This window comes from Sturnira hondurensis, unplaced genomic scaffold (genome assembly GCF_014824575.4).
Source record: "Sturnira hondurensis isolate 20B ecotype Veracruz unplaced genomic scaffold, ASM1482457v3 Scaffold0007217, whole genome shotgun sequence".
NCBI classification, from domain to species: Eukaryota; Metazoa; Chordata; class Mammalia; order Chiroptera; family Phyllostomidae; genus Sturnira; species Sturnira hondurensis.
This window is the reverse complement of record NW_028079848.1, coordinates 4,594,689-4,618,978: the sequence shown is the minus strand read 5'-3', so window position 1 is coordinate 4,618,978 and position 24,290 is coordinate 4,594,689. Positions and strand designations below refer to the sequence as shown.

The window sequence follows — 24,290 nt, the reverse complement described above, 5'->3', positions numbered from 1 at the left end:
AATAGAGTGAATGCCCCTGACTGATAGAAATTGTAAGCTCCTGCTAAGGGCTTTTGTCATTGTCATTGCTTCAAACAGGCACTAGGTGGCGCTAAGAGATCGTCAGTATGGACGGTGAACAAATACTGAACCAGAACAGTGTCCCTTTGAGTCTATTTTTGTCCCAAACCCAAAGCACCGTGGAAAAAGCCCCTGGAGTGGCTCCTCCTTCTACCAAAAGGCAGCTACTGCTTTGGTGGAAACAGCGGTTAAATAAATAAGCAGCTCGTCAGTGAAAACAGCTCACGGTCAGACCCAAGTCTAAGCTCGTCCGTCCCCCAATGACTCGGTCCCAGCGTTTACTCTGAGTGTGACCAGTGCTGGCCGCTCGGGCCTCCCGGTTGACTGTGCAGAGCAGGGCGGTCAGTGAACTCTGCCCTGGGGGCGAGTGGGGGAGCAGCAACCGGTGACCGGACGTGGCGGACGGGCAGCTGCACTGTCTGGTGGGGAGGCTGGACGTCGTGAAAAAGCGACGTCCAGGTGTGTGGAGGTACAGCCCTCCCCACCCTGGAAGAGTTCACCCTTTGCCCTCTGGGGACTAAGGGTGTGTTGGGGTGAGTGGCTGTGGCCCACTGCCCTCCCTTTCCCAGGAGGACCCGGGTCCGCAAACTCAGAGGACCTCAGCAGAAACGGGGGCGGAACGCGGGCACCCAACGGCCAGTGACCACACTGCCCTCCCAGTAGTCGCAGGGGAAACGTAGGACGGGGGTGGAAATCCCAACTGACACTTGAAACACAGGTTCAGAGAGTAAATAAAAAAATAAATAATGCACTGAGTCAGAGTCGGGGAGACCCAGCGGTGTTTACCCCATTAACTGTTTCCTCACAGCGACAGACGGCCTGGTGGCGGTCAAGGTGTTGGGCAAATTCTAACAGGAACACCTTGACGGTTCTTTCTTTTGGCTTTTAAGTCGGGAATAGAGCCGGGAATTTTTAGGTTGGGAAAGGGAGATGAGTTACGACATATGTAGAAAACGGGCCCACATTTCTACAGTCGTTAGAACCTGGTTCCCGTATTTTACCTCCGGTCTCCCCCGGGTCCACCGGGACTGGACGCTCAGAGACCCCCAGGTCTGGGGACCCCCTGGGACGGCTGTGTGTCACACACTCCTGTCACAGGTGCAGGAAGCACCTGGGCAGGTGCCACGAACAACGGACTTGGGACGCCGCGGTTCCCAGGAAGCATGTGGCCCGAATGCCAGTTTTTTAAAAAGGAAAAACCCTTTGGCTTGGGGATTTCACTTAACCAAAGCACTGTTTTGTAGGCCCCTGTCACCCACAGGGGCGGCGCGTCCCCAGGGCCCTCACCTTGTGCACACAGGCTGCGCGGCGCTCCTGCTTGGCCTTCATCTCCGCCAGCAGCCCGCTGCCCATCACCTGGACCCCGTACCTCCGGCCGCCCTGGGGGCTGCCCTTGCCATCCCCGGGCTCCGGCCTCGCCGCGTCGTCCCCCTGGCTCTCATCCAGGGCCTCGGGCGTCTTCGTCTCTTCTGTCCGCTCGGAACTGCTGCTGTGCTCAGACAGCTTTGTGTCCCTCCTGGGCGTGTCCACAGCCGGGCCCCTGACCGCGCCCTTCGGGGAGGACGGCTCTTCCGCCATCAAGACTGTCGGCGGCCGCTCGGCCTTGGACCGGGGTTTGATCAGGTTGAGGAAGCCGCTCCTCCGAGATTCCCTCTTTTTCTTCTCATCGCCCCCCTCAACGAGCTCGTGGGCCTCCGGGCCTCTCGCGGATGATCTCCTGTGAGTCGAAAGAAGGGGCGCTGTTGGCGTCACTGTGACTCCCGTTCCAGCCAGAATCAGCCTGGATGTCGATGCCGGGCCGCTGCTTACAGGGCGGCCACCCCGAAGCTTCGAGAGGCGGCCGGGAGTCACCGAGTGCGGGAAACAGAGCAGGAGGGGGCACCGCACCCACATCCCCCAGGTGGGGGCGCTCAGGACCACAAGGGCAAGGACCAGCAGAGGTGGGAAGGACGAGTTTCATGTGCTGAACATTTAAGGGCTCTGGCCCACAGTCCAGAGCCCCCCCCACCCACACCGGCTGCCTCCAGACTCGGGGACCACCACCCGGTGGACTCTGGTGCACAGCGACGCTCCCATAAGCCGCTAAAGTCCTTCTAGGATGGTCAGACCGCATCTGAAGTCCCGCCCTTGTCTGTGCTCAACCCAGAGGACGAGCTGGGTCCTTGCTTATGACCATCCACCAGGGGGGGCAACTGAGAGAAAAGCGGTCAGTGGTTGTCCCCAGGGTCATGACAACGTCAACACGGGGCATTGAGGGGACCCACCACTGTGATGTGACCAAGCAGGAGGGAAAGAGGAGAGCATGCATGTGCATACACGTGTGTGCGCATGAGTGTGCACATGTGTGCGAGTGTGCTTGCCTATGTGTGTCCCGTGGGCAGTGGCAGCTATGTCATCACCCTCTGGAGTGAGGACTCACTAATTACAGTCACCACCTGAAACTGGAAAACAGGAAACTGCCAGTTACTGAGGAATCTGGAGGCAAAGGACAAAAATAAACGGCTCGAGGAATAGGAGTCAACGGGCTCCGGGAACGGGCGAGACACAGGGAGTTTTGTTTGTTTTTTTTTTGTAAAAAGCCTTACAGAACATCGGACATGTTAAATGGTGAGCACGTCAAACTTCGATTTCCAAACACCCTCGCCCACCTCCGGGCTGTGCCTGAGCCCGGCCCTGTGTGCTTCAGCAAAGCAACAGGAAACCGATCGCTGGCCGGCCATCCCGGCACTGTGTGACGAAAACCGACGCAGCCACGCCCGTCTGTCCAGGCCGGGGCAGACCCCTCCCAGGCAGCACCTTTGCAGAGAGTGGACTTGACACCTCAGTGTTCCCAGATCGTGTTCTGAGCCCCTGGACAGGTCGCCCGCAGGCCAGGCAGCGACCTGGGGCGGGTGGAAGGGCTCGCATGCTCCACTCAGATGCGCACCGGCCGCCCCACTAACTACAAACCGCGTTCTGAAGTTTGGGGAAAAAGAGGCTGCAGTGGTATCTGCAGCTGTCCTGTAGGACACCCCACGGTGACTGAAGGCCAACCATGTGTCACGGGCCGTGTCGCAGACCTTGGGGTTACTACGGAAAACAGGACGCGGTCCGGCTCACAGGGAGTGGCCTTCTACAGGGAGAGTAAGACATGGAAGCAAATCAGTATGGGCCCCCCCCCCCCGTGGCCCTGTTTCAGGTGCCATTGCTGGAGTCTCTGACCTGGAGAATCTGCTCATCCTTTCCCCGAGCTGGGAAAAAACCACCCAACCGAAGTGTCCCAGGACCGTGCACCCTCAGACACGCACGGGGCACGGAAGGTGTCGAGTCGGCTGCAGGGAAACAGCAACAAACAGGGGGCAGGGGGGCAACCCCGGGGGGGCTTCAAAGAATAAATGACGTTTCAGTTGGTGCCTGGAATTTTCCCAGAGACAGTGAGCCACCCTTCGAGGTCAGAGACAAACAAGTGGGCCCCGAAGCTCAGAGCGTTCGGTAGGTGGCCCTCCCGCTGGGCCCTCGTCCACAGGGACCAGTGGTTCCCCTCCGGGCGCCTGCCTGCCTCCCACGGCCCATCGGGTGGTTTCGATTCCTTCCAGATGGTGGTGTCGCAAAGGGGAGAAAACCTCAGACACACACCCAGGTTAAGCGTGTTTTGGGGATGGGTCTGCCTTGACTGAGGGTCCCTTCCAGACCAGCACCAAGGTCCTCACGCCCGGCTCCCCCTGCCGACTTTCTGGGCCCCCGGGTCGGGGCCGAGGCTGGGAACTCGCCGCTCTAACACGGGCCCAGCTGGTAGTGAGGTTGCCGGCCTGGAGGTCCCGTTCTGCAAACCACCAGAGTAGTGAGTCCCATTGCAGAGACGCACCCACAGGCAGAATAAAGGAGCTTCAGGTCCACGGGTGAACTGCCGAGTTCGTAAGTTAAGTGCGAATTAAAACGCATTACGAGTGCCGACTCTGAACTCACATTTTGGTCACCTTCTTGGTGAAGAATTCATCGACCCCTTCGTCCACGCGCCCCATGAGGCCATTCTGCTCGCCGTCCTGGGCCGCGGCCGTGGTGGCACAGACCTGCAAACCAGACAGGCGCGGCGCTGACGGAGAGGCGGTGACCTCAGGGGCACCAGGCGCCAGGTTCAAGGCACCGCCAGGCAGGTGCAGGGACCACAGACTGAGAGATGGGGCGGGAGTCACGTGTCCACGTGTGACGGGGGCAAAAGGAACGAACGGGGGACACGGGAGGGACAAAGGCCCGGGTGGGGGTTGCAGCTGCTGGTGCCTCAGAAACCGCTCGGACCCAACAGGCTGTAAAGACACGACTGCTTCTTTTCTCTGCTTTTTGTAATCCTACCCAAGGATGTGTTTTATTGATTTCAGAGAGAGAGGAAGGGAGAGACACGGAGAGAGACATCCACGGACCGGTTGCCTCCTGTACACGCCCACCCGGGGATCGAACCTGCACCGACTGGGCCCCTGTGGCCAGGGCCCTGGGTCGTGTGGTCATCACAGTGGTCACTCCACAGATGTGAAGGTGAACCAGCGCTGCCTATGGCAACGAGAGGCCCAGAGATCTTTCTTTGACCCCCCAAGACTCAGAAAGGAGGGCACTTCCCTGCCAATGTTGTGAAGGGTGTGTCATTTTGAAACCCAAACTGGGTGGACTGTTTCGACACAAAAAAGAGAAAAATGACAGGCCCCTCTCACTGGCGCTCAGAGCTGAGAAAATCCAAATGAGAATGTCAGACCCGCTGAGAGTAGACGCGGTCCCCAGCGTGGCCTGGAGACCTCGGAGGCTGGGGACCACCAAGGACGAGGTCGGCGAGGGCCGGCCTGGGGGGCACTGAGTCTGATCAACCCTAGCAAAATGCACAAACCGGCAAAGAGATCACGGGGGACGTCCCGTGGTCACCCCTACCAAAGACCCAGGATGAAGACGGTTTGACCTCCTCCTCCTCTGCTGCACAGGGGGCTGAGGGTCCCGGGAGGGGGCCTCTCAGAACCGCTCCAGGGGGAAGCACTTTGAGAACTTCAAACACAGGGACATCCTGAGGCAGGGGGCTCTCACTGTGAACCCCAGGGTCCAGCGCTCCGGGCTCGGGAAACGCTGGGCCCCTGCAGACGCACGGCTGGACTCGCCGCCCAGGACACAGCCCGGCTGGCCAGGGGACACCCAGCATTCTCCTCCATCGGACTCCGCCTTCCTCCCCTCCCTTCTTTCTTATTTTTTAAACGTATAAGAAAAGCACACACCATCCTCTTTCCCCAGCCTCTGCCTCATTCCACGTATAAATGAGACCACGAATGACCCTCCACGCGGAATGGGCCACAGAGGAACTGTTTATTCGGTAACCTTCTAGAATCTTCGCCCATCTGAAACACACTCTCTCTCACTTAAAAAGAACGGGGGAGACCTACTCCTCCAACTAAACTCCCGGGCGGGGTGGGGGGGCGAGCTGAGGGGAAACAGGTCTACAGGGAAAGTCAGTCCCCGGTTTGGAAACACGCGGGGCTCACGTGGTCCCAGCACTGACACTCCCGTCCCTGCCTGCCGTGGAGCAGGCGGGGCTACCGGTGACCCCATGGCTCAGGTCTGGGCCACGGACGGCACGGGTGCCAGAGCAGGTCAGCATGAGGGTCACCGGGGGTCAGGCACCCACTCCCAAGTCCACCACCAACGAGGCCCGATCACAACCAAATTCGTTGCTCGTGATTTCCAGCATTTTTTACACTTGGATGCTGTCAGATTGCATAGAGGCGGCCTGTCTGTCTCAGCCGCGTGACAGGCGTCTTTCCGGGGACTTCCGAGGACAGCCCTGTCCCGAAGAGGCAGGAGCCGCAGTGCTGTGGGCTCCAAATCCGCCGAGCGCCAAGTGCAGTTGCTCAGCGTGAACATCGCAGGCACAGGGCTCAGCCCCCTCAGCAGCCCCCCACCCCGTGCAGGGCTCCCCGCCCCCCTCCCGCCCCCACGGCCCCCCACCCACCGCTGCCTGGGTGGGCTGCTGCTTCTTATGACGCCTGGGCCGCCACTTGGTGAAGTGCTCCAGCTTCCTGCCCTCCTCGGACGGCAGCTCCGAGATGAAGCCCGAGCCCCGCCTCTCCGGCCGGCCCGCCGGCAAGGGCGGGTCTTCCACGTGAATCGGCACGTCCTCCAGCGCCTTGTCCAGGTCAAACTCCATTTCTGCAAGGAAGCAAAGCCGGGGACCACGCTCGCTGCACGGAGATGGCCCAGAGGTCCTGGAGTGACCGGAGTCCCTCACGGAAGAGCAAACAGCCACCTGCAGACCACCTGGCTGTATCAGCAGCGGCTGGTCCAGAGGCCCCGGCAGGTGAGAGGCCCAGGGCGGGGGGGGGGGGGGGGGNGGGGGGCCCGGGGGGGGGGGGGGGGGGGGGGGCGCAGCCAGCCACTCACCAAAGGCCCTGGAAACCGGCCGCAGCATCCGGCTGTGGATGGTCTTCCTCTTGGACTTCGGGGTCATCTAGCAACAAAACACAAAAGGCACTGAGCCAGGTGTTCACTCAGAACGTGCCCCTCGACCTTCAGGAACACCCAGGACCCGCTGTTTTGCCTCCTGGGATGACGGTGGGGGCGCCCTGGGGCATCCCGACGGAGGGGACGGGACCCAGGTGCCTCTGACGCGGGGTGCTCTCCAACGCCTTCTCCAGCGTTTCTCCCCGCCCACCCCCAGCCGGTCCCGTCCTCCTGACCCAGGATTCACCCTGTGCGGCCCAGGCGGGGGTCCAGGTGCATATAACGTCGAAGACCAAAGCCTGTAAAGTCAGTTCCTAAAAACTGGAAACACAACTGTTCACTCTGCGTTACAGCAGCGACAGCGGCGTCAGAGGCCCACTCTCGCCTTGGCCATCCAGGCCGTTTGCGGGGTCTGGTTCCCGTGTCCGCCACCCAGATTTTCCCCCTCCTGCTGCGGGCTCTGAGACTGAGGACTCGGCAGTGCGTGTGTCTGCTCTCACTCCTCGGAGAACTGGCCTGGGCCCTGCCGGGCCCCTAACACTCGGAACCAGAACCCGAACCACGGCCAAAACATCGGGAGGGCCCTTCTCCAGCGAGGGTGTCCTGTCAGCTGCTGGGCCTGAGCGGGGCCCCTGCTTCCCCCTCACTCAGTCTCACTCAGGTCAGAGACGGAAGGGGCGGCCATCGTCAGCCGTACAAATTCAAGTCACGGAGATGGCGGCGGCGGCCGTTCAAGCTGCCCCAGGAGCAGCGCCCGGGGCAGACGCAGACACAGACGCAAGGGCCCGCGTCCCTCCTACCACACCAGCCGCCCGCAGACACCGGCGGTGGGTTTTGGCGACGTCCAGCTGGCCTGACACCGGATCGGTGTTTGTGTAAATGGGCGCAGCACGCGAACGCGGGGAGGGCACACGTTCCGCGGCGTTCTCCGTCTCACGGGGTCTTCACACACCCGCGGGTCTCACAGGTGTGCCTGGGGTGAGCTCACAGCCCTGCGACAGGGCTCTCTCATCACCCACGGCCTGCTTCCCGGCCTCTTCCTTCCATGGGGTTAAAGGGGGGCCACGGAGAGAAAAGGATGAGCCCTTCCCCTCCCCACCTTTCCTTCCTTCCCTGAGAATGTTTCCTTCCGTAACATGGGCTTGTTCAGTACAACTGGCTTATTCCTGGGTCCCTGTGACATGTAAACATAACGCAAGGGGAAACGGGGTTGGGTGGGGTGAGCTGGGTCCCCCGCTCCCGTGTCCGCATGGAGCCAGGGCCCTGGTTCTCCGGGAGCTGGCTTGCGGGCCCCCCAGCCCCACCCTGCGGTGAGACACCGCCATCCAGGAAAACCAGCAGCTGCGTCACCCTTTGCAGAACCGGAACTCTCTTCCCTTTTTGTACCCAAACGAAAGGGCGCGTTTTCCCAGCCTGCGCCTCTGTCTTCCTCCACCTTCCCGCACATCTGTCTGTGCCTGCCTACATGCTTTCTGATCGGAGAAATCATGATGGGCCTGTCCCTGGGGGGGCAGCAAGAAGTGGAGGCGGTCACACCAGACGCCACCTCACAGATTGGTTTGGGCTTGTCCCTGCCCACCACTGCTTCCAGCCCGGACGGAGCGGCTTTATCTTCAAAAGTGCACTCGTAACACAGAGTGGTTTTTCAATTCACCTCTCCGGGACCCCTGAGGAACAAAGCGTTACACCATTTCCAATGTAACTGTAGAGGGAAAAGCCCTAAACACAGACCCCTGTCTCATTCTGACATCACTGGCCACCGTGACTCTGCAGGGAGAGGGCCAGCCGAGGGACTGAAGTGTCCGGCCCTGTCCTTCCAGAACTCGGAGCCCCGAAACCTCACCCCTCTGGTCCCGTGTTTGTGACGGATCTAACACTGCCCTCCCCCCACCCCCCGGAGCTTGTTAGCAATGTGCCCCCTTGACCCCGAGGGAAGGACGAACTCCAGGACCTTACACACATCACAGTTATTCCCCACCAGACTGGCTTTTAACATGGGCTTCCCAGACACACTGATGTCTTAAAAAACGAGAGTTAAATTGTTCCTATCACCACAAAAACAGGATGGAGTAGTTTCCGTCTTCATTTACAAGTTCGCACAGAGAATAATAAACACCCCCCCCGCCCCCCCGCAAACTGCACGCTCCAGAATCCTAATCGCTCCTTTCCCTCGAGGTTAACAAAACAAGCTGGTTACAAACACACCAGCGCCGTTGCAAAGCAGGTCAGTAAAATTCTCGTGACCCAAGTGGGGGATCGCGATGCCCATGACCCATAACCCTGGAAAACAAGCAGAACTGCAAACGGAGGTCCTTGCACTACCCCCCGCCCAGGATGCAGTGAGAACCGTCCCCCTCCCACACGTCCACACCCTCCCCATCAGCACCACTTGCTTCCGGCACACGGCTGGGGCGCTTGACACCCACGGCCTGTCTCCTAGCTGAACCGTCAGGAGGAACCCAGTGCGGTGGGCACGTCGCTGCCCGGTCCATCCGGGGCCTATGGGCGGGGGCAATGGGGCCGTGTCTGGGGACGCAGCCAGGCAGCGCAGAAGCAAAGGGACAGTGGAGCGCAGACCCGGGCAGCCGGAAACAGCAGGGCCAGTGAATACTTACTCCTGTGCAGCAGAGGGTCTCCATGCAGCAAAAAGAAAGGGAAAAAGTGTGAATGGGCGAGGAAACAGGCACCAGTGTTACCAAAAGGAGGGGGGGGGGAGGGCAGCACTCGCAAGCAAACAGAGCAGCCACAGAGGCCTCGAGAGCCAAGGGAGAAGGCAGGACGGGGGCCAGGACGGGGAGAGCGCAGGGCTTTTATGAGCCGAAGCAGGAGCGCGGCTGAAACTGCAGAACCTCAGACACGTCACCTCGTCTGCTAAGAGTGTGCAAAGCGCCCTTGACAGACCCCGTCTGGGGGACGGAGACGGCGTGAGCTCCAAAGGCACTACATGCATATCGGCCAGCCCCGAGGGGGCAGCGGTCCTGGGCGGGGGCCGGTCCCAGGAACCAAGCGGGGGCGTCCCTGCCGGGGTCCTTTCCGTCCCTCCGTGCTCCCGCTGCGCTTTCGGGTGAGGCAGCTTTGAATCCGCTCAGTCACGCAGGCCTCAGGAAAGGGTGTGAGGCTGACCCTGCGGCGGTCACCTGTCTGCCTGGTGCGCCTTCTACCTCAGTGGGCACCTGCTCTTCACACTAACTCTCAGATTCATTCAACCAGTTTGGTCATCATTAACCATCATCAGGGCATCTCCTTCACGTTCTGGAAATGTCGGCTCCTGAGTCTGGGAGCATGAACAGCGGGTCCGTTCAGCGCACAGTGGCCCCTGCCCCCTGCCCCCGAGTCTCCATCACCGTGACCAGCTCCCGTCAGCAACACCCTGAAAGTCTCAGTCTCTGGGCGCCTAACTTCATGCTCTTTCGGGGAATCCTCCTCAAATAGATCTCATTCTACGATCCATTGCATTAAATCAGAAATAGCCTTGCTGAACGAAAGGAGAAAACGTTTACCATGTGTTTTCCAATGTTCCTGAATTGTGTGGAATACGGATCTCTGCCTCTTTAACATACATCCCCTCAAAAACCTCCAAAAAGGGAGGGCAGAGGCCAACCTGGGTGGCCTGGCCGTAGGGTCAGACCCCCCTCCCTTTCCCAAAGACTAACCGGACACGACAGGCCCTCTCCCCACGGCCCAGCCCACAACTGTGTAAGTGAAGGCGAGGAACGCTTCCAGCAGCTCAACTTCTAGAAGGATCCGAGAACAAAAACACGGACCCGTGGAAGGAAAACCATGGCAACTGTCGACTCCACTTCCCAGCGGAGGGAGGACCCTGGTTGGCTCCTCGATGACGCCCCCACTGGGACCAGGGACAGCCAGGTGAGTGAAGGGAGGTCACCCCATCTCTCGAGCTCATTGCACGGGCAAGGCTTGGCTTCCGAGGACTGAGTTCAAACCCTGGACCTGCCACTTCCGGTCGGGGCTGTGGGACTCTAGCCGGTGCTTTTGTCAAGCCAGACCTGGCCTCCTGGTTAGTGAAATACGTTGTCGAGAGGAGTGAACAAGATCAGGAATCCAAGGTGCTCAGCACAGAACCAGAGATGGCGCCAACTGGCAGCCACCCGGGGCGTCACAGGCTGGTCGTGATGGGAGCATGGGTGACGGACAAGGTGAGCATCTCCGTTTGGAAAGGGCAGCCAGGTTCCGTCTCTTCCTCGTCCGGACCTGGGGCCCCAACAGAGCCTGACATGAGCCGGGGCTCCAGAACCCGCCGGGAGTGAGGAGGGGCCGACCCCTGGGTGAACCACAACTGGACCTCACGGACGTTCTTAACAAGAGGAGCTGTCATTGCAACAGCATCTTCGCCCCTCGGGGAGTTCAGGCCCCAAGATCAAGTGCAGAGACTGTCCTTCGACTCAGACACACCCGCTTCCACGGAGATTTTCTCCGTTGTCCTCATTTTCCACCACGCGTCAGATGGACAGAAACTCCTTCCTGGGCCCTAGTCACTCACGGAGGTGTCCCCCTCTCTGCCCGACAGACTCATCAGAGACACCTCACGCTTTCTCCCCCAACTAGTCATTCCCAACATTTTCTAATTTACCAAAAATATAATAAATAGAAGTGTCAGGATAGTATAATACATGCAAGCACGTTCGTCACGTAGACTCCTTAATTATTATCAATTCGCAGCATTACTTTATAGGAAATTCTCCGTCGCCAACTCATTTCAAAGGAGATCAGGACGTAACAGTCTGAACTTGGAATTACTATTCAGAGAGGAGTTCAATTAATAACTGTGGGGACATGAAAATGAGGCGACTGGTTTCAAAATAGCATTTCATCACGACAAATGAACGCTTGCTGAATTTTAACCTGTATTTTGAAAATCTTTAAATTTTTACATTGAGCCCTGGCAGATGTGGCTCAACAGATCAAGCACAGGCCTGCAAACCAAAGGGTCACCGGTTCGATTCCCAGTCAAGGCACAGGCCTGGGTTGGGGGTCAGGTCCCCAGTTGGGGGCATGTGAGGGGCGACCCCACGCTGATGTTTCTCTCCCTCTCTTTCACCTTCCCTTCACCTCTCTCTAAAAAATGAATACATAAAATCTTTATCAAAAATTTTTTTTACATTGAAATCTGCGGCTGACTTTATTCAGGGAAAGTCATTGGTATTTTGTCGTCGGAGAAAGGCCTCCAGAGCTGTGTTCTGTGAAAACTCGAGGCTCTCACGATTCCTTCCCAGGAAACAGCAGCGGGTCAACGGGCCGCGTCCCTGAGCGACTGTGCGTGACTTAAAACTGCTCTGATGCTCACTGAGACAAGGGAACGGATCATTGCAAGCAGTGAGCCGGCCACGCGTGAGGGGCACACGCTGTGTCCTCACCCCCTGGCCACGCTCACTGAACCCTGAACTTGGGCGATCTTTTAAACTCTCTCGAGTGACAAACGAACTACTTAGGGATGCTCATCAGCGGAATGAGACCTGCACCCACCCCAGGGCCGGCCACGACCCGCAGCTGAGAGGCAGCGGGGAGGCGCCTGCCCACACTCGGCCCACAGATGATGCCGGCTCCCGGCACACACTCGTTCCGGCGGGACACAGGGGCACGTGTGCTGAAGTGATAAGATCTGGGAAGCTAATTAATCACTGTCACCGACCAAACTGCACGCAGGGAGGCGCGGGGCACTCCCGGGAGGCCAGCAGTGGGCAGACTCCTTTCACACAACTGGAAACAGCAGAACAGGTCATATTTTTGACACGGGTGTCCCCAACGGTGCTCAAAGACGGCACAGGCTTGCAGGGTGGGCAGCTGCAGACCCTCCACAGGTAATTCTGTTTCTATATTGATTTTATCTGCTGGTGGTAAGGAGACATTTTCCAGAGAGCACGAAGCCTAACAAAATCCAACTCAAAATTTCACTCGGCTGTAGCAAGTAAACCAACAGGACATCCACGTATTGTTTCCGGCAGGCTCAGTTCCCAGCTACCTGCACACAGGGGACCCAGGCACCCTGGATATGAGCTACTGAAGTTTCCTAGGCCTCAGTTTCCTCCCTTGTCAAACAGAAGCGATTAACACACCTAATTAATACTGCCAGGTCGTTACTATTCATGGACTTGGAAGAGCGCCCAGCAGGTCAGACCTCGTAGAAAGTGGACTGGATGCGTAAGAAGACGTTTGAGTTACTTTGGAATGCCCTGGGGAAAGGGTCCCAGGATTTGGGCTGTAAACAAACACTTTAGGTTATAATGAAATGACAGCATCTCCCAAAGCAGCCCCCCGGCTCCGCATGTCGGGGGCTCCTAATTCCACGTGGGAAAGGAAAGTCCGTGTGAATGATTTCCTCAGAGCTGTCGGAATAAGTACTCTATGACAACACAGTGTCCGACTTCTAATGCTCCAAAATGTAAACACGGCCCTGGCTGGTGTGGCTCAGTGGATGGAGCACTGGCCTGCGAACCAAGGGGTCGCCGGTTCGATTCCTGGTCAGGGCACATGCCAGGGTTGCGGGCCCACTTCAGGACACATTCACTGAAATGTTCAGATTCTTTGGGATGGGGCGGGTGGGGGTTCTCTTTAAGAAAACTTTCCCGAAATTACAAAGAAAAAGTTGGGCAGCAGCCTTCAGGTCCACAACTTCACTTACGGCCCCTACAGTTCAACGCCTCTGTGAGCGCATCGTCCCCAGGGGCATTTTCTTGGGTCTGCACGCACAGGGCGACTTTGGAAAGAGCGGGGGCGAGGGCTCGCAGCGCCCGTGCCTTACCATGCAGGTGTCCAGGTCTTCCAGACGCTCCAGCTCGGTGAGCTCCTCCACCATGGGCGCCAGGCGCTTGGCGGGCTTCTCGTCAGCCAGCTCCACGTCCAGGGCCTCGGCCGCAGGGAGGGTCCTGCCCCGCCGGGCGAAGTGTTCGGTCTGGGGAGGCAACACAGCGCAAATTAACCCTGGACGCGGAACCGAAGGGTGGCTGGGCTCCCGCCAAGGATGGCGCCTGACGGTGACCGTGGTTAATGACTGCCCTTAACACACTCCCACCGGACTGCCTCACTCCCCTCTCTCGGTATCTTTCTTTGGGGGGCAGAGGGTTGTACCCCGAGAAGACAAACGCTCCTTTCTATAAACAATGTCTTTGGAGACTTTGTTTTTGAAAAATACCATCTTCGCCACGTGGATGCAAACACGCAACACAGGCGCGTGTTTTCCTGTACACGAGGCGCTGAAGCCCTTCTCCTGAAGCTGGAGAGCTGCAACTCAACTGCACTCACAAGGGTCTGCCAGGAGGCATTCCCACCTCTTTGCTCAGAAAAGCCACTTTCTTTGTACAATGTAAAAAAAAGAAAGTACTTTCCAAGTAGTGAAATTCTTCAGGAAGGACAAAGAGGGAGTCCTGCAAACTTTCCACGTGGCCCCCACGTGCGGTCACGGGACCCGAGGCCCGGCCCCTGCGCCGTCCAGGGGCCCTTTGGGGCGGTCCCGGGCGCTGTGTTTCCCAACCAACTTTCCTGTAAAGGCTGTGCTCCCGACTCCGTTTCTGCTTATTTTTAAAAAACAAGTGTGACTTGGGAGCTCCAGGTCGTAAAGTAGCTCTTCGCTGAGGCACGAGCTCCATTTTGCTCAAATGTGCTGTTAATAAACCAGTTTTTACACTTCCACCTCGCTACGCACTAATAGGCTGGTGAGATACACTGAAAATTAAAGACTCAGAAACACAGCCTGCGTGTGCATAGGGTGGCCGTGCCGAACGGCTCGACAGGTTTCTCCACGGCCCGCCTGCTCACTGACCGCACACTGTCACGGAGAGTCGCCGCCGTCCACCGCGGGCCGGCTCCAGCCCGCGGCGGATCTGAGCAGGGTGCTGGAGAGGCCCTGCCTACCTTCTGGATTTCAGACGACAGCCGTATGTATGTTCCCGAGATGAATTTTTTTCAAAACACTCGTACGGTGTGCCTCACGGGGACAAAGCTGTCATTGTCCCCTCGTGCTGGTGTCCTCCAGCCTCACCCAAGAACTCAACGTCCATCGGACATTTTTCTCTGGAGAAACGCCGTAACCACCTTCTACCTCGCCAGCTCACTGGCGTGTGAGACGGGCAGCTCTCGCCGGTCCTGGGGCCTGACCTCCGAGAAGCGTGAGGGCGCCGACCCCCTCCCCCAGCAGGCCCTGCCTCGGGGAAGAACCAGTCTCTGGAGAAAGAAGCGGGTCTTCGCCCCGTGGGGCCGCCCTGCAGCCCCGGGACGAGGCCGCCTCCCTCCCACGTTTCCTGTGGCCTCCAAACATGTCCCTGCGTGCTTTCCAGAACAGTCCATCCTCAAACGACCACCTCAGAAACCAACAAAACGAGCCTGGACAACTTAACTAGTACTGACCACAATCTTCATTTGGGGGGAGTGGGAGTAGGGGATGGGGCTGGGGGGGAGAGATGAAGCCGGAGGGAGACGGGACTCGGGTGGGGGGCGCACACAGCACCAAGTACGAGGACGCACTGCGAGCCTGTGTCCCTGAGACCTACCTGTGCAACTGTGTTAACCACTGTCCCCCCACTGATTCGATAAAAAGGATGTAAAATAAAATAGATGACAGAGATAAAAACATAAAAAACAAGCAAATCGTATTCTTAGGTCTCCCCACCATCCCCGCCCCGCGCTGCTGGTCGGTGTTGTGGACAGAGGAGGTTTCTCCACGCCGCCACTTCTGCTTTCCGAGTTCCCTCGGCAGCGCGGCTGGGACGCTCCCTCGAAGGGACAGGGAAGCGGAAGCGGGGAGCTGGGGTCTTCACCCCGAAAACTGCCACAGCGCAGGGCGTGGAAAAGAGCCCACCCCGCTGGCCCACGGCGTCCTGCGTCCCCACAGGGGTGGCATGGCACTCACCAGTCTGTGGTGGCTGTGGGAAAGCGCGTCCAGAATTTCGTCCACGATTCGGTCGGACAGGAAGGAGGCCGCCGTCAGCTTCGCCTCACTGCGGAGAAACCCACAGAGCGGGGAGGCACTTCAGCTGGGGGGGCGGGAGGCGTCAGCCACGCCGGGCGCCACGTGGGTGCGGTTGGCGGGCGGGACACGGGGATGTGTGAACAGGGACGGAGACGTCCAAACACCGCCGTAAACACACAGGCAACAGGCTGCCTGTACCAATCCGCCCGGCCTCTGCCCTCTCAGAGCTCACGGCTTAGTGGCAGAAGTGGAGACATCTGGAAAAAGACCGACGTAATGGGAACCACCTGCCCTGTGTGGTCGGGAACAATCCGCCCATTGACAGAAACGAAAACAAGCCAGGCCGCGGCCGGCGGGGCAGGTCCAGTCTGGTGGCGAGGCCCCCCCGCTACAGACCTTCCGATGAGTCCCCTGGCAGCTGACACGCCGCGTCCACCCCGACTCACCACCGCACTTCGAGCACAGTGACACACGCACGGCTGTCCTGTCTTTTATGAGCAAATGTCACCAAGATGCTGTTTCAGTGTGTCTCGTCCTGACTTGAAGAAGCTGCCCCGATGGCCCTGGGCAGGTGTCTCGGTTGGTTGGAACATCACCCTAGGGTTGATCCCCGGTTGGGGTGCACACGGGAGGCGACCAATCGATGTGTCTCTCTCCCATCAATGTCTCTCTCTCTCTGTCTCTCTAAATTCAGTAAAGCTAAACCCTTGGGGGAGGACTAACCAAACATTTTTTTAAAGGTGCCCAGACACCAGACCGTGGCTCGCAGTTTTCACTAATAAATAATGTAACCGTTCAGGCTCCGGTGGGAGAGCTGGCGTGACAGCGAGCACTGTGGCTGTCTTCTGTCCCCAGCGTCCAAATTCCCGGTGTGCCTTCCGTCGGAACCGCAGCATAAATGCACAGAGGCGTGTGGAGACTCGGCGCACCGAAGGGCCCGTGTGCTGGAGACACTTCAGCCACAGCCCGGCATCGCCTCCCGGTCTTGCTTGGGAAGGCGGGTTTTGAGAGCAGAGAAGGGCTTTCCACAACGACGTTATTTCGTCGTAAGACTGAACTGGAAAGGCTGTTTGCGTACCAGGGAGAACCTTCCTAAACCGAAGGCGCCAATCTGCACCGAGGTCCCCCCACCTGGGAAGGTGTCTCACGCACCGTGGAGTCCCCTGACCCCCTGATGCCCATGCTGAAAAGCCTCCTGGGCTGCAGGTGGAGAACCTGGCTTTAACGTCTGCCCCCGAACAAGGCCTCAGTAGCGATTCGGTGTGTCTGATACTTTGTTATCCACAGGGGTCAACTCGCGGGTCTCTTACTAGAAGCACAGATGACAGGCCCCCCCCCCAACTCTCAGAGGAGCCGAGAATCCGGTCTCACCAATGCCGCCTCCAACGCTCCACAGGCACATTTGCGGATTTTACTTCCTCGAGAAACCCCAGAGTCTGCCGTTTTCCCTTTCCTCCCAGCTCCCTCCGTCTCTGACGTGAGGGGTGGGGCGTGTCCTTCGGGGGGGGGGGGCACCAGAAAGGAGTCCTCAGTGAGCATTCGTAAGGTCTCAGACAGCTCTGTCACTCTGCTCCGGATACGGCTGGACATCCGTACCGCACGATTTCCGAGGAAACAACCGAACCGGTACATGCGCCTGTGCACACGTGTGAGCCGGTGTGTGTGAGAGCATGTTTGTGTGGGTGTGCGTGTGTGCACATGTGTGTGGGTACGTGTGTTCCCTGTCAGCACTCAGGATCACATGTGACAAGACGCCCAGGGAGAAGCTGGTGACTTCTAACTGACTCACTGGCGTCAGGACTTGTGCCCGGCTGCTCACTGTTCAGGACTGGCCCCTTCCCGGGGACGCCCCCCCCCGGCCCCCACAGCACTGGGTGCCCCAGTGAAGCCACCAGGTCGTGCACTGCGGAGGTTCGATCGGCCGTCAGAAGAGAACAGTGCTCGGCACATTTTCCCCTTAGTGCTCACAAGGCGCTCAGCGCATTTTCCCCGTAGTGCTCACGAGGCTTCAGTGCGGTTCTCGAAACTACAGGTGGTGGAAACGCAGGCTCGGCAGGGAGGGCCGCAGCCCATCACCTCGCCAGCCTGTGGGGCTGTCAACCCACACGGTGTTCCTAGATCCTTCAAGTCCCTCCCATTGTCTTGGAACTCAGCTCAGAAGGGCTACAATCTTATTTCTAACAATTTCCTTATTTTTTTCCATTGTTGTACAAGTGCCGTTGAGACACAGGCCAGCTGGGTCCCAGGCGCGAGACTCTGCAGCGACTGCAGAGCCCCTACCCTCACGGTTCCCCACTCCGGCTGGCAGGGGCCAGCTGCGGATTTCTGGATTGTGAGCACGCAATTCGGGGCTTATTTTGATTTTCACTCGCATTTTTCCTGCAGGCTGTCATTCAGCAACATCCTTATGTGTTTGCACAGCTCGCAACTTTTCACATAAGACCCAGTTATTTGCGCTGCACCTAAATATCAAGACCCAGAAATGGCTAAAATGGGAAACTTAGGACGTTCCTGAAGGGGGCGTCCTGTCCTGTGATTCCCCAAGTAAGAATCAGAGAGTGAGCTGAGCTTCCCTGGAAGGGGGGTGACCACCCAGAGTCTGGGTGTAAAAATCCAGCTATGACAGCGGAAGACAGGCTTCAGCAGCAGGAAAAGGCGGGACCACACACGCGTGTCCCACGACGACAAACAGAACACGTGAGAAGAGCAGAGAGCGGCACGCGCTTCGGGCACGAGCCCGTGCATGGCCGTCTTGCCTGGAAATGCCAGGGGCACGGCGGCGGCCGTGCGGGGTCCCTGCCACGGGACGCGCCACCCTCCCCGTGCGAGGCTGCGGGCCGTGCGCACTGGCGCCCACCTGATCTTGTTGAGGATGTCCACCCCGGACTGCTCCAGAAGGACGTTCTTCACGAAGGGGCGGGGGATGGAGATCTTCTCGGTGCTGGTCTGCAGCAGGTCCTGCCGGAGGTGGGCCTTCTTCAGCACGTGGGGGCACAGGCTCTCGGCAGCGTCCACCATGGACTCCAGCAGCACCTGCGACGCAGCAGAGTGAGGGCGAGGCGGACCGTGGGGGCACCGCCACCCACACAGGCGGGGTCACAGAGGACACGCTCTCAGAGCCCAGGGACGTGGCTGAGGCCTCGGAGCTGCACCCGGGGACCAGTGACAGTGGGTGGCCGGGCTTTCGGGGACTCAACCCCTTTAAGTCACGTGGCATCTGCCCCGTGAGGGGGGCCCCAGGTGCTCGGCACTGAGGCATCGAGAGGAGACTCAGGAAGACACCGACCAGCCCTGGCACCCCGCTCCCCCCACGCGGTTCTCTCGGGTCCATGAGCACACGTTCCCTGAACAGCACGCCAGACCCGAACGCTCCTGTGGTTCTGCAAACCACGGGAACCGCAAATTGGGGGACCCATCCCATCTGCCGAGCCGTCGGGGACAGAAAAGTACAGACGATGGCCAGTTTTCCTCTTCTTAAGGAAAAACTTCAGAGTCAGGCACAGTTACCCCTGTCCTAATGACAGCAAGGACATGAGTGGCGGACAAAACACGGACGGAGCACTTCACGAACCAAACAGCAGCAGCAGCAACCAGCACTCACTCGCACACACACACACACCCGAGAGGCCGACAGACGTCTCGGCACGGCCTGTCCTCCGGCCTCCGTGAGCTCGGCGAGACGACCGTCCACAGCTGAAGCAGGGGAGCCGAGGGGGCTGGTGACTGCGGAAGGGACAGCCACCTGCGCGTCTGACCTAAAACTGAACCCTCGCCCGGTGACGTTGGGCCCGGTCCCCATCTCATTTTTCCTTTCCTCGTCTGTAAAGTGGCAAGTCAGGAAGCGCCTGCTTCCGGGGACCACTGAGGACGAGGTGACCGTCACGTGTAAGGTGCTCGGCGCAGTGTCCCGCAGACCTAACAGTCGCGTCCACCACAGACGACAGTGCGGATCTGCCTCAGAGGTGCCGCTCCTCGGCCGGGACCCCAGGCTGAACCCCGGGCACGTTCCGTCACTGCCACCGCACGGACGAGGCTGACACTGCAGCAGCATGGTGGACAGATGGGTACGGTGGCCTGTCCACTCACGTGTTCACAGGCACGGCACAGGGCCCCCGCCAGGGCCCCCCACCACGGTGTATGCAGAGGGCGAGGGGGCAGGAGCACAGGTGGGGGGCAGCCACAGGGAAGTCCCTCAAAGCCCCCGTTGCTGAGCCTGTTACGCGTCCAAGGTGCTCTCAGGACGGAGACGACGGGACCCCTGGCGTCACCCCCTGGCCACTCCTGGCCGTCGATCGCTTCACATGTGACCAAGGCAACCGAGAAACGGCACCTCAGGTTTTGTTTAATCGAGTCAAATTTCAGGGAGCACATGTCTGGTCGACATTAGACCAGACGACGCAGGTGCGACATCGACCGTCTCCAGAGTAAAACCGGGAGACCACAGGCTTCCGCTCGCTCCTCACCGACGTCAGTGACCACGTCTAGCATTTGGCTTGTATTTTTTTTGGGGGGGGGGGTTTTGCAGCACAAATCAGGCATTACTGTCGTCGTTCCACACACTGATCAAAGTGCATTGGATTAATACCCTTCGCACGGCAGCCACGCTCACACGTCCAACAGCCAAACCAAAGCTCTGAAACCGTCCTCCCTTTTGCTCGGGGACCCTGGGAGAACCCTTCCGGCCGAGCTGGGTCACCACGGGCCGGTTCCAGCCCGCAGCCCGCAGGCCTCGCTGCCGCAGCAAATCCAAAACTGACCAGGGCCGTGTTTTACCGTTTAGGCCCCGAGTGAAATCAGGAATCTCCGAGGCCAACGTAAGCGCTCTTAAAATGTAAGTCCAGAAGGAAAAAAAATGAATGTGTCTTTTATGTTAAAACGTTCAAATCGCCCCTATTCATTTATTACCCCGGGAATAGACGTTAGTTCTGCGAAGAGGAAAAACCAGGGGAGGGTTGCTGTTTTTAAATCCCCAAACCAGGCCGGTCCGGAGAAGGCGCCCCCTCCTCTCGGAGAAAGAATTTTTCCAAACCGACTCTCTTTCTCCTCAGGAAGTTTGCTAAGAAGGCTGGCTCCTCTGGCCATTTCTTTTTCTTTCCTGAAATAATATTTTTTTTAAAGACGGCTCAAAGAGCTATTTAAAATCGTTCTCAGGCAACATTCAAACTGCCCACTGATGGTCATCGCACAGGACGACCCAACAGGAAAGCAGGGAAGACCCCGATCGTCTTGAGACCAAGCCCACCCGGCGCAAAGCAGCCCAAGTGGCCACCAGGCAAAGCCGCTTGCGAGGAGCCAGCTGGCGGCGGCAGGAAGCCCAGGACATGAATCTGGGCCTTCGGGTGCCATTGGTCTGTCTAATTCACCATGCTAAAGATTTATTTTTATCAAATTAATCTGCCCTGACTGGTGTGGCTCAGGGCACCAGCTTGTAACCAAAAGATCACTGGTTCAATTCCCGGTCAGGGCACATGCCTGGGTTGCAGGCTGGGTTCCCAGAAGGGGATGTGCAAGAGGCAACCACACATTGATATTTCTCTCTCTCTCTCTCTCCCTCCCCTCCTATCTAAAAATACACAAATAAAGTCTTTACTAAAAAATCCATCCACATCAGCTTTTGAGAGCATCCCATGTGAATTTTAGAGAATTTGAGAAATAGCAAAAGGACACTTTTAACCAGAAAAAATGGATGATAGTAGTGAAATAAACAAGGACCTTAGTAGTTTAATAAGAACCTGAACATTGATTATAATAAAAATACACGGTTTTCTGCATAAGCTGAAGAAAATCGATGCACTGGGAAGCCATATGAAGATGCAAATTGAAATTTTAAAACAGTAGAATGATGAGCATTTATTTACCAGGTAAACGCAAAGGAGAGCTGACTGCCAGCCAGTGAAGCCGTCTGTCACACCCAGTTCAAAGGAAACCGGTGAGAGACATTTCACTGAGAAGCTGTGATTGAGGATTTGCCCCCCAAAGGACGGAGAGTAAAGAAACCAAGCCCATGGGGAACAGGAAAAAATGGTCCATTTAAGACCTGGGACATTGGAGATGGAGAGAAGGAGAGAAAGGTGGGTCCCACCTGGGAGGACGCCGAGGGGTAGAGAGCAGCGGGGACCCGGCTCGGGGCCGGGAAGCTGCACGTCAAAATGCGTGGGGAACGGCTGTGCACAGAAAGACATTTTAGGTCCTAAATCTATTCCTATTATTTCAGGCTTGGAAACACTCAGACCTTCCTTCTGCTGCCTCTCAGTGGGGACTAACTAGCAGGAGCCGACCCCCAGGGCACAAGAGGAAGCAGACCGAAGACTCGGAGTCTCTCGGCTGCGACCCTCTGAACGGGGCAGAGGGGGGAGGGGACTGGACGTCCCTACGGCCACACGCCACGTGGGTCTGAGGTCCACCAAGCCCCGGCGTGGGAGCAGCTCTCGAGAGGAGGAGAGCAGGGAATAGACGCAACTGCGTGACTCACAAGGGAAGAGACAGGGATAGAAGCAAAACTGCCCGAGGTCTCACTGGTTATTAAAGACACCCAGCCCTGGCCGTGTGGCTCCGTGGATCGAGCGCAGGCCTTCAACCGCCAGTTCGATTCCCAGTCAGGGCACGTGCCTGGGTTGCGGGCCAGGTCCCCAGTTGGGGACACGTGAGAGGCAACCACACACGGATGTTTCCTCCCTCCCTCTCTCCTTCCCTTGCCCTCTCTCTAAAAATAAATGAATAAAATCTTTTAAAAAAAGAATAAAAAAATCCAAACTACAAATGGAGGTTTTTCTCAACCCACGAGACAAGTAGTAAAAGGTTAATACACTGAATGTGGGTGTAGGGGTGGCAAAGCAGCCAATTCCAGTAGCAAAGCCAGACAAAAGCGAACATTCTAGAGCCGTTTGGGCTGGGGGCGGGGCACCGACAGACCCTCACCCAATAAATAGGGCTCACCAGAGACGAGAAAGCTGCTGAGCCGCCTCAGAGGTCGCCTCAGAGGTCGTGGAACTTGCCTGCTGATCTCCACCCCCGGCCCCAACAACGGGACTCTGGGCGACTCCCACATGACCGCGGCAGGAAAGACCAAGCCATGACCAGAAGCCGGGGTGTTCAGCCTGGTGCCCTGTCCTCTTGTGAAGGGAGAGGGGCTGGAAATGGAGCCAGTGGTGGACAGGCCTGTGTGAAGGAGCCTGCAGGGGACCCCAGGAGTCAGGGTTCGGAGAGCTTGCGGGTGACGAGCCCGTGGCACCCGGAGAGGCTGTGGGAGCCCACGCCCTTCCCACACGCCTGCCCTACGCATCATGTGCATCTCATGGTCACCTGCACCCTCTGCCACGCGTAACACACGGGTAAGTGTGAGCTCTGTGAGTGGCTCCAGCCGATGACTCAAACCTGAGGGGGTCCTTACAGCCTCAGATCCACGGCCACCAGTCAGAAGCACAGGTGACACTGGACGTGTGGTGGCTTCTGAACGGGGGGCAGTCTCGTGGGACAGAGCCCCTCCCCTGTGGGGCCTGCCACTGTCTCAGGTGGATGGTGTCCGAATGGGGGCCGACTGCAGGTGACGGTGTGGTGGGGACAGTGCCACAGCTGGTGACCAGAGTGTCAGAGGCGAGGTGTTCGGTGTGAAAGTAAAGGAGCCGCCTGGGAGGACTGAAGGCCCCGGGACGCCAGGGCATCCACAGGACGGAACGGGGAGACTGGAAACGATGAAGACGCCCCGCGAGTGGAGTCCCTGGTGCAGCTGTTACCTGAAGTCACCTTAAGGGAAAGCTGGGCTCAGGCCACCCCAACCCTTGAATTCAGGGACTGGTCTCAGAGACGTGTCTCGGCCACTCCGGGTGCCTGTGGCTTCGCTCTCCTGCCCCCAGGCTCCCAGCCGCCGCTCGTGAGGACTGTCCTTGCACCCGTCCGCTGCCCACTCCCCACGTCACGTCAGCAGAAGACAGTTTTCCCAGAGCAGCCTTCCTCTCTTGGTGCCTCATGCTACAAACCGGTCGGTCTCCCACCAGGGGCCACCTGCCTGCCTGAAGTTCACTTAGAGGTCTGCCAGCGAGACCCAAACGGCAACACCTGACAGGTTTTCTTGACCTTGATATAGAAGTTATTCCAAAACTTATCAGTGAAGCCGGAAAAGACACAGCGTTCCATTTGGACCCAGGAACGCTACCCCACGCAGTGAAGGCATGACGGCGTCGTTTCCCCAGATCGCAGAGACCACGAACCTTCAGCTGCTCGTCGACCACCCTGGTCACCTCTCCGGCCATGGACTCCAGCGTCTCCTGAATGGGGCTGGACAGCAGGCCACCGGCTCCTGCCCAGGACGCGCTGCCCACGTGGTACAAGTTTGGCAACAACTGTGAGAAAAACAGAAGAACCCCCGTCGTACGTCGGTAAGCCCCAAAGTCCTGCAGAGTTGGCAGAAAGGACGGAGAAGGACTGTTGGGCGTGACAGGTCAGCCGTCACCTGTCCTGATCAAAGGCTCTCTGAACAGACCAGGACACTGAGGCCCAGCGTGGGAACCACCAGGACAGGACCTTTGCTTGCACCTCGTCTCCACCTGACTGAGCCCCAGGGTCCCTCCTACTCGGAACAGTCACCAATGAGTGTATGACTCCAACAGCCGAGCCAGAACCAGGTTGTACCGTGGGGACAAATTCTGCGGTGAGAGAGACTTCTTTCAGGTGACAGGGGAGAGTGCCCTCCAAACAGCGGTGAGCAGAAGAACGGTGAGGGAGTTGTTACCATTTTAAGCTGCCTCCGGGTGACTCAGCCCCGGAAGGTGGCCTTTGTACTCAAGGCCTTCTCTGTGCTGCAAGGGGCGCAGAAAGGAAGCCAAGAGGCGTCCACCTCCCTCTGCCCCTGGTGAGTAACCTG

General features: G+C 58.3%; 1 protein-coding gene across 2 annotated transcripts in view; it reads right to left on the bottom strand.

Moving 5' to 3' along the window:
- Positions 1-24,290, bottom strand: part of CARMIL1 (capping protein regulator and myosin 1 linker 1) — a 145,760-nt gene that overhangs the window by 11,818 nt on the left and 109,652 nt on the right. For both annotated transcript variants that reach the window (XM_037051398.1, XM_037051399.1), the window contains exons 26-33: positions 23,638-23,769; positions 18,288-18,463; positions 15,371-15,458; positions 13,268-13,417; positions 6,448-6,514; positions 6,020-6,216; positions 4,006-4,109; positions 1,348-1,777 (exon numbers count right to left, since the gene is read on the bottom strand). In XM_037051398.1, the coding sequence (XP_036907293.1) occupies positions 1,348-1,777; positions 4,006-4,109; positions 6,020-6,216; positions 6,448-6,514; positions 13,268-13,417; positions 15,371-15,458; positions 18,288-18,463; positions 23,638-23,769 (1,344 nt within the window). The remainder of the gene's footprint in view (positions 1-1,347; positions 1,778-4,005; positions 4,110-6,019; positions 6,217-6,447; positions 6,515-13,267; positions 13,418-15,370; positions 15,459-18,287; positions 18,464-23,637; positions 23,770-24,290) is intronic.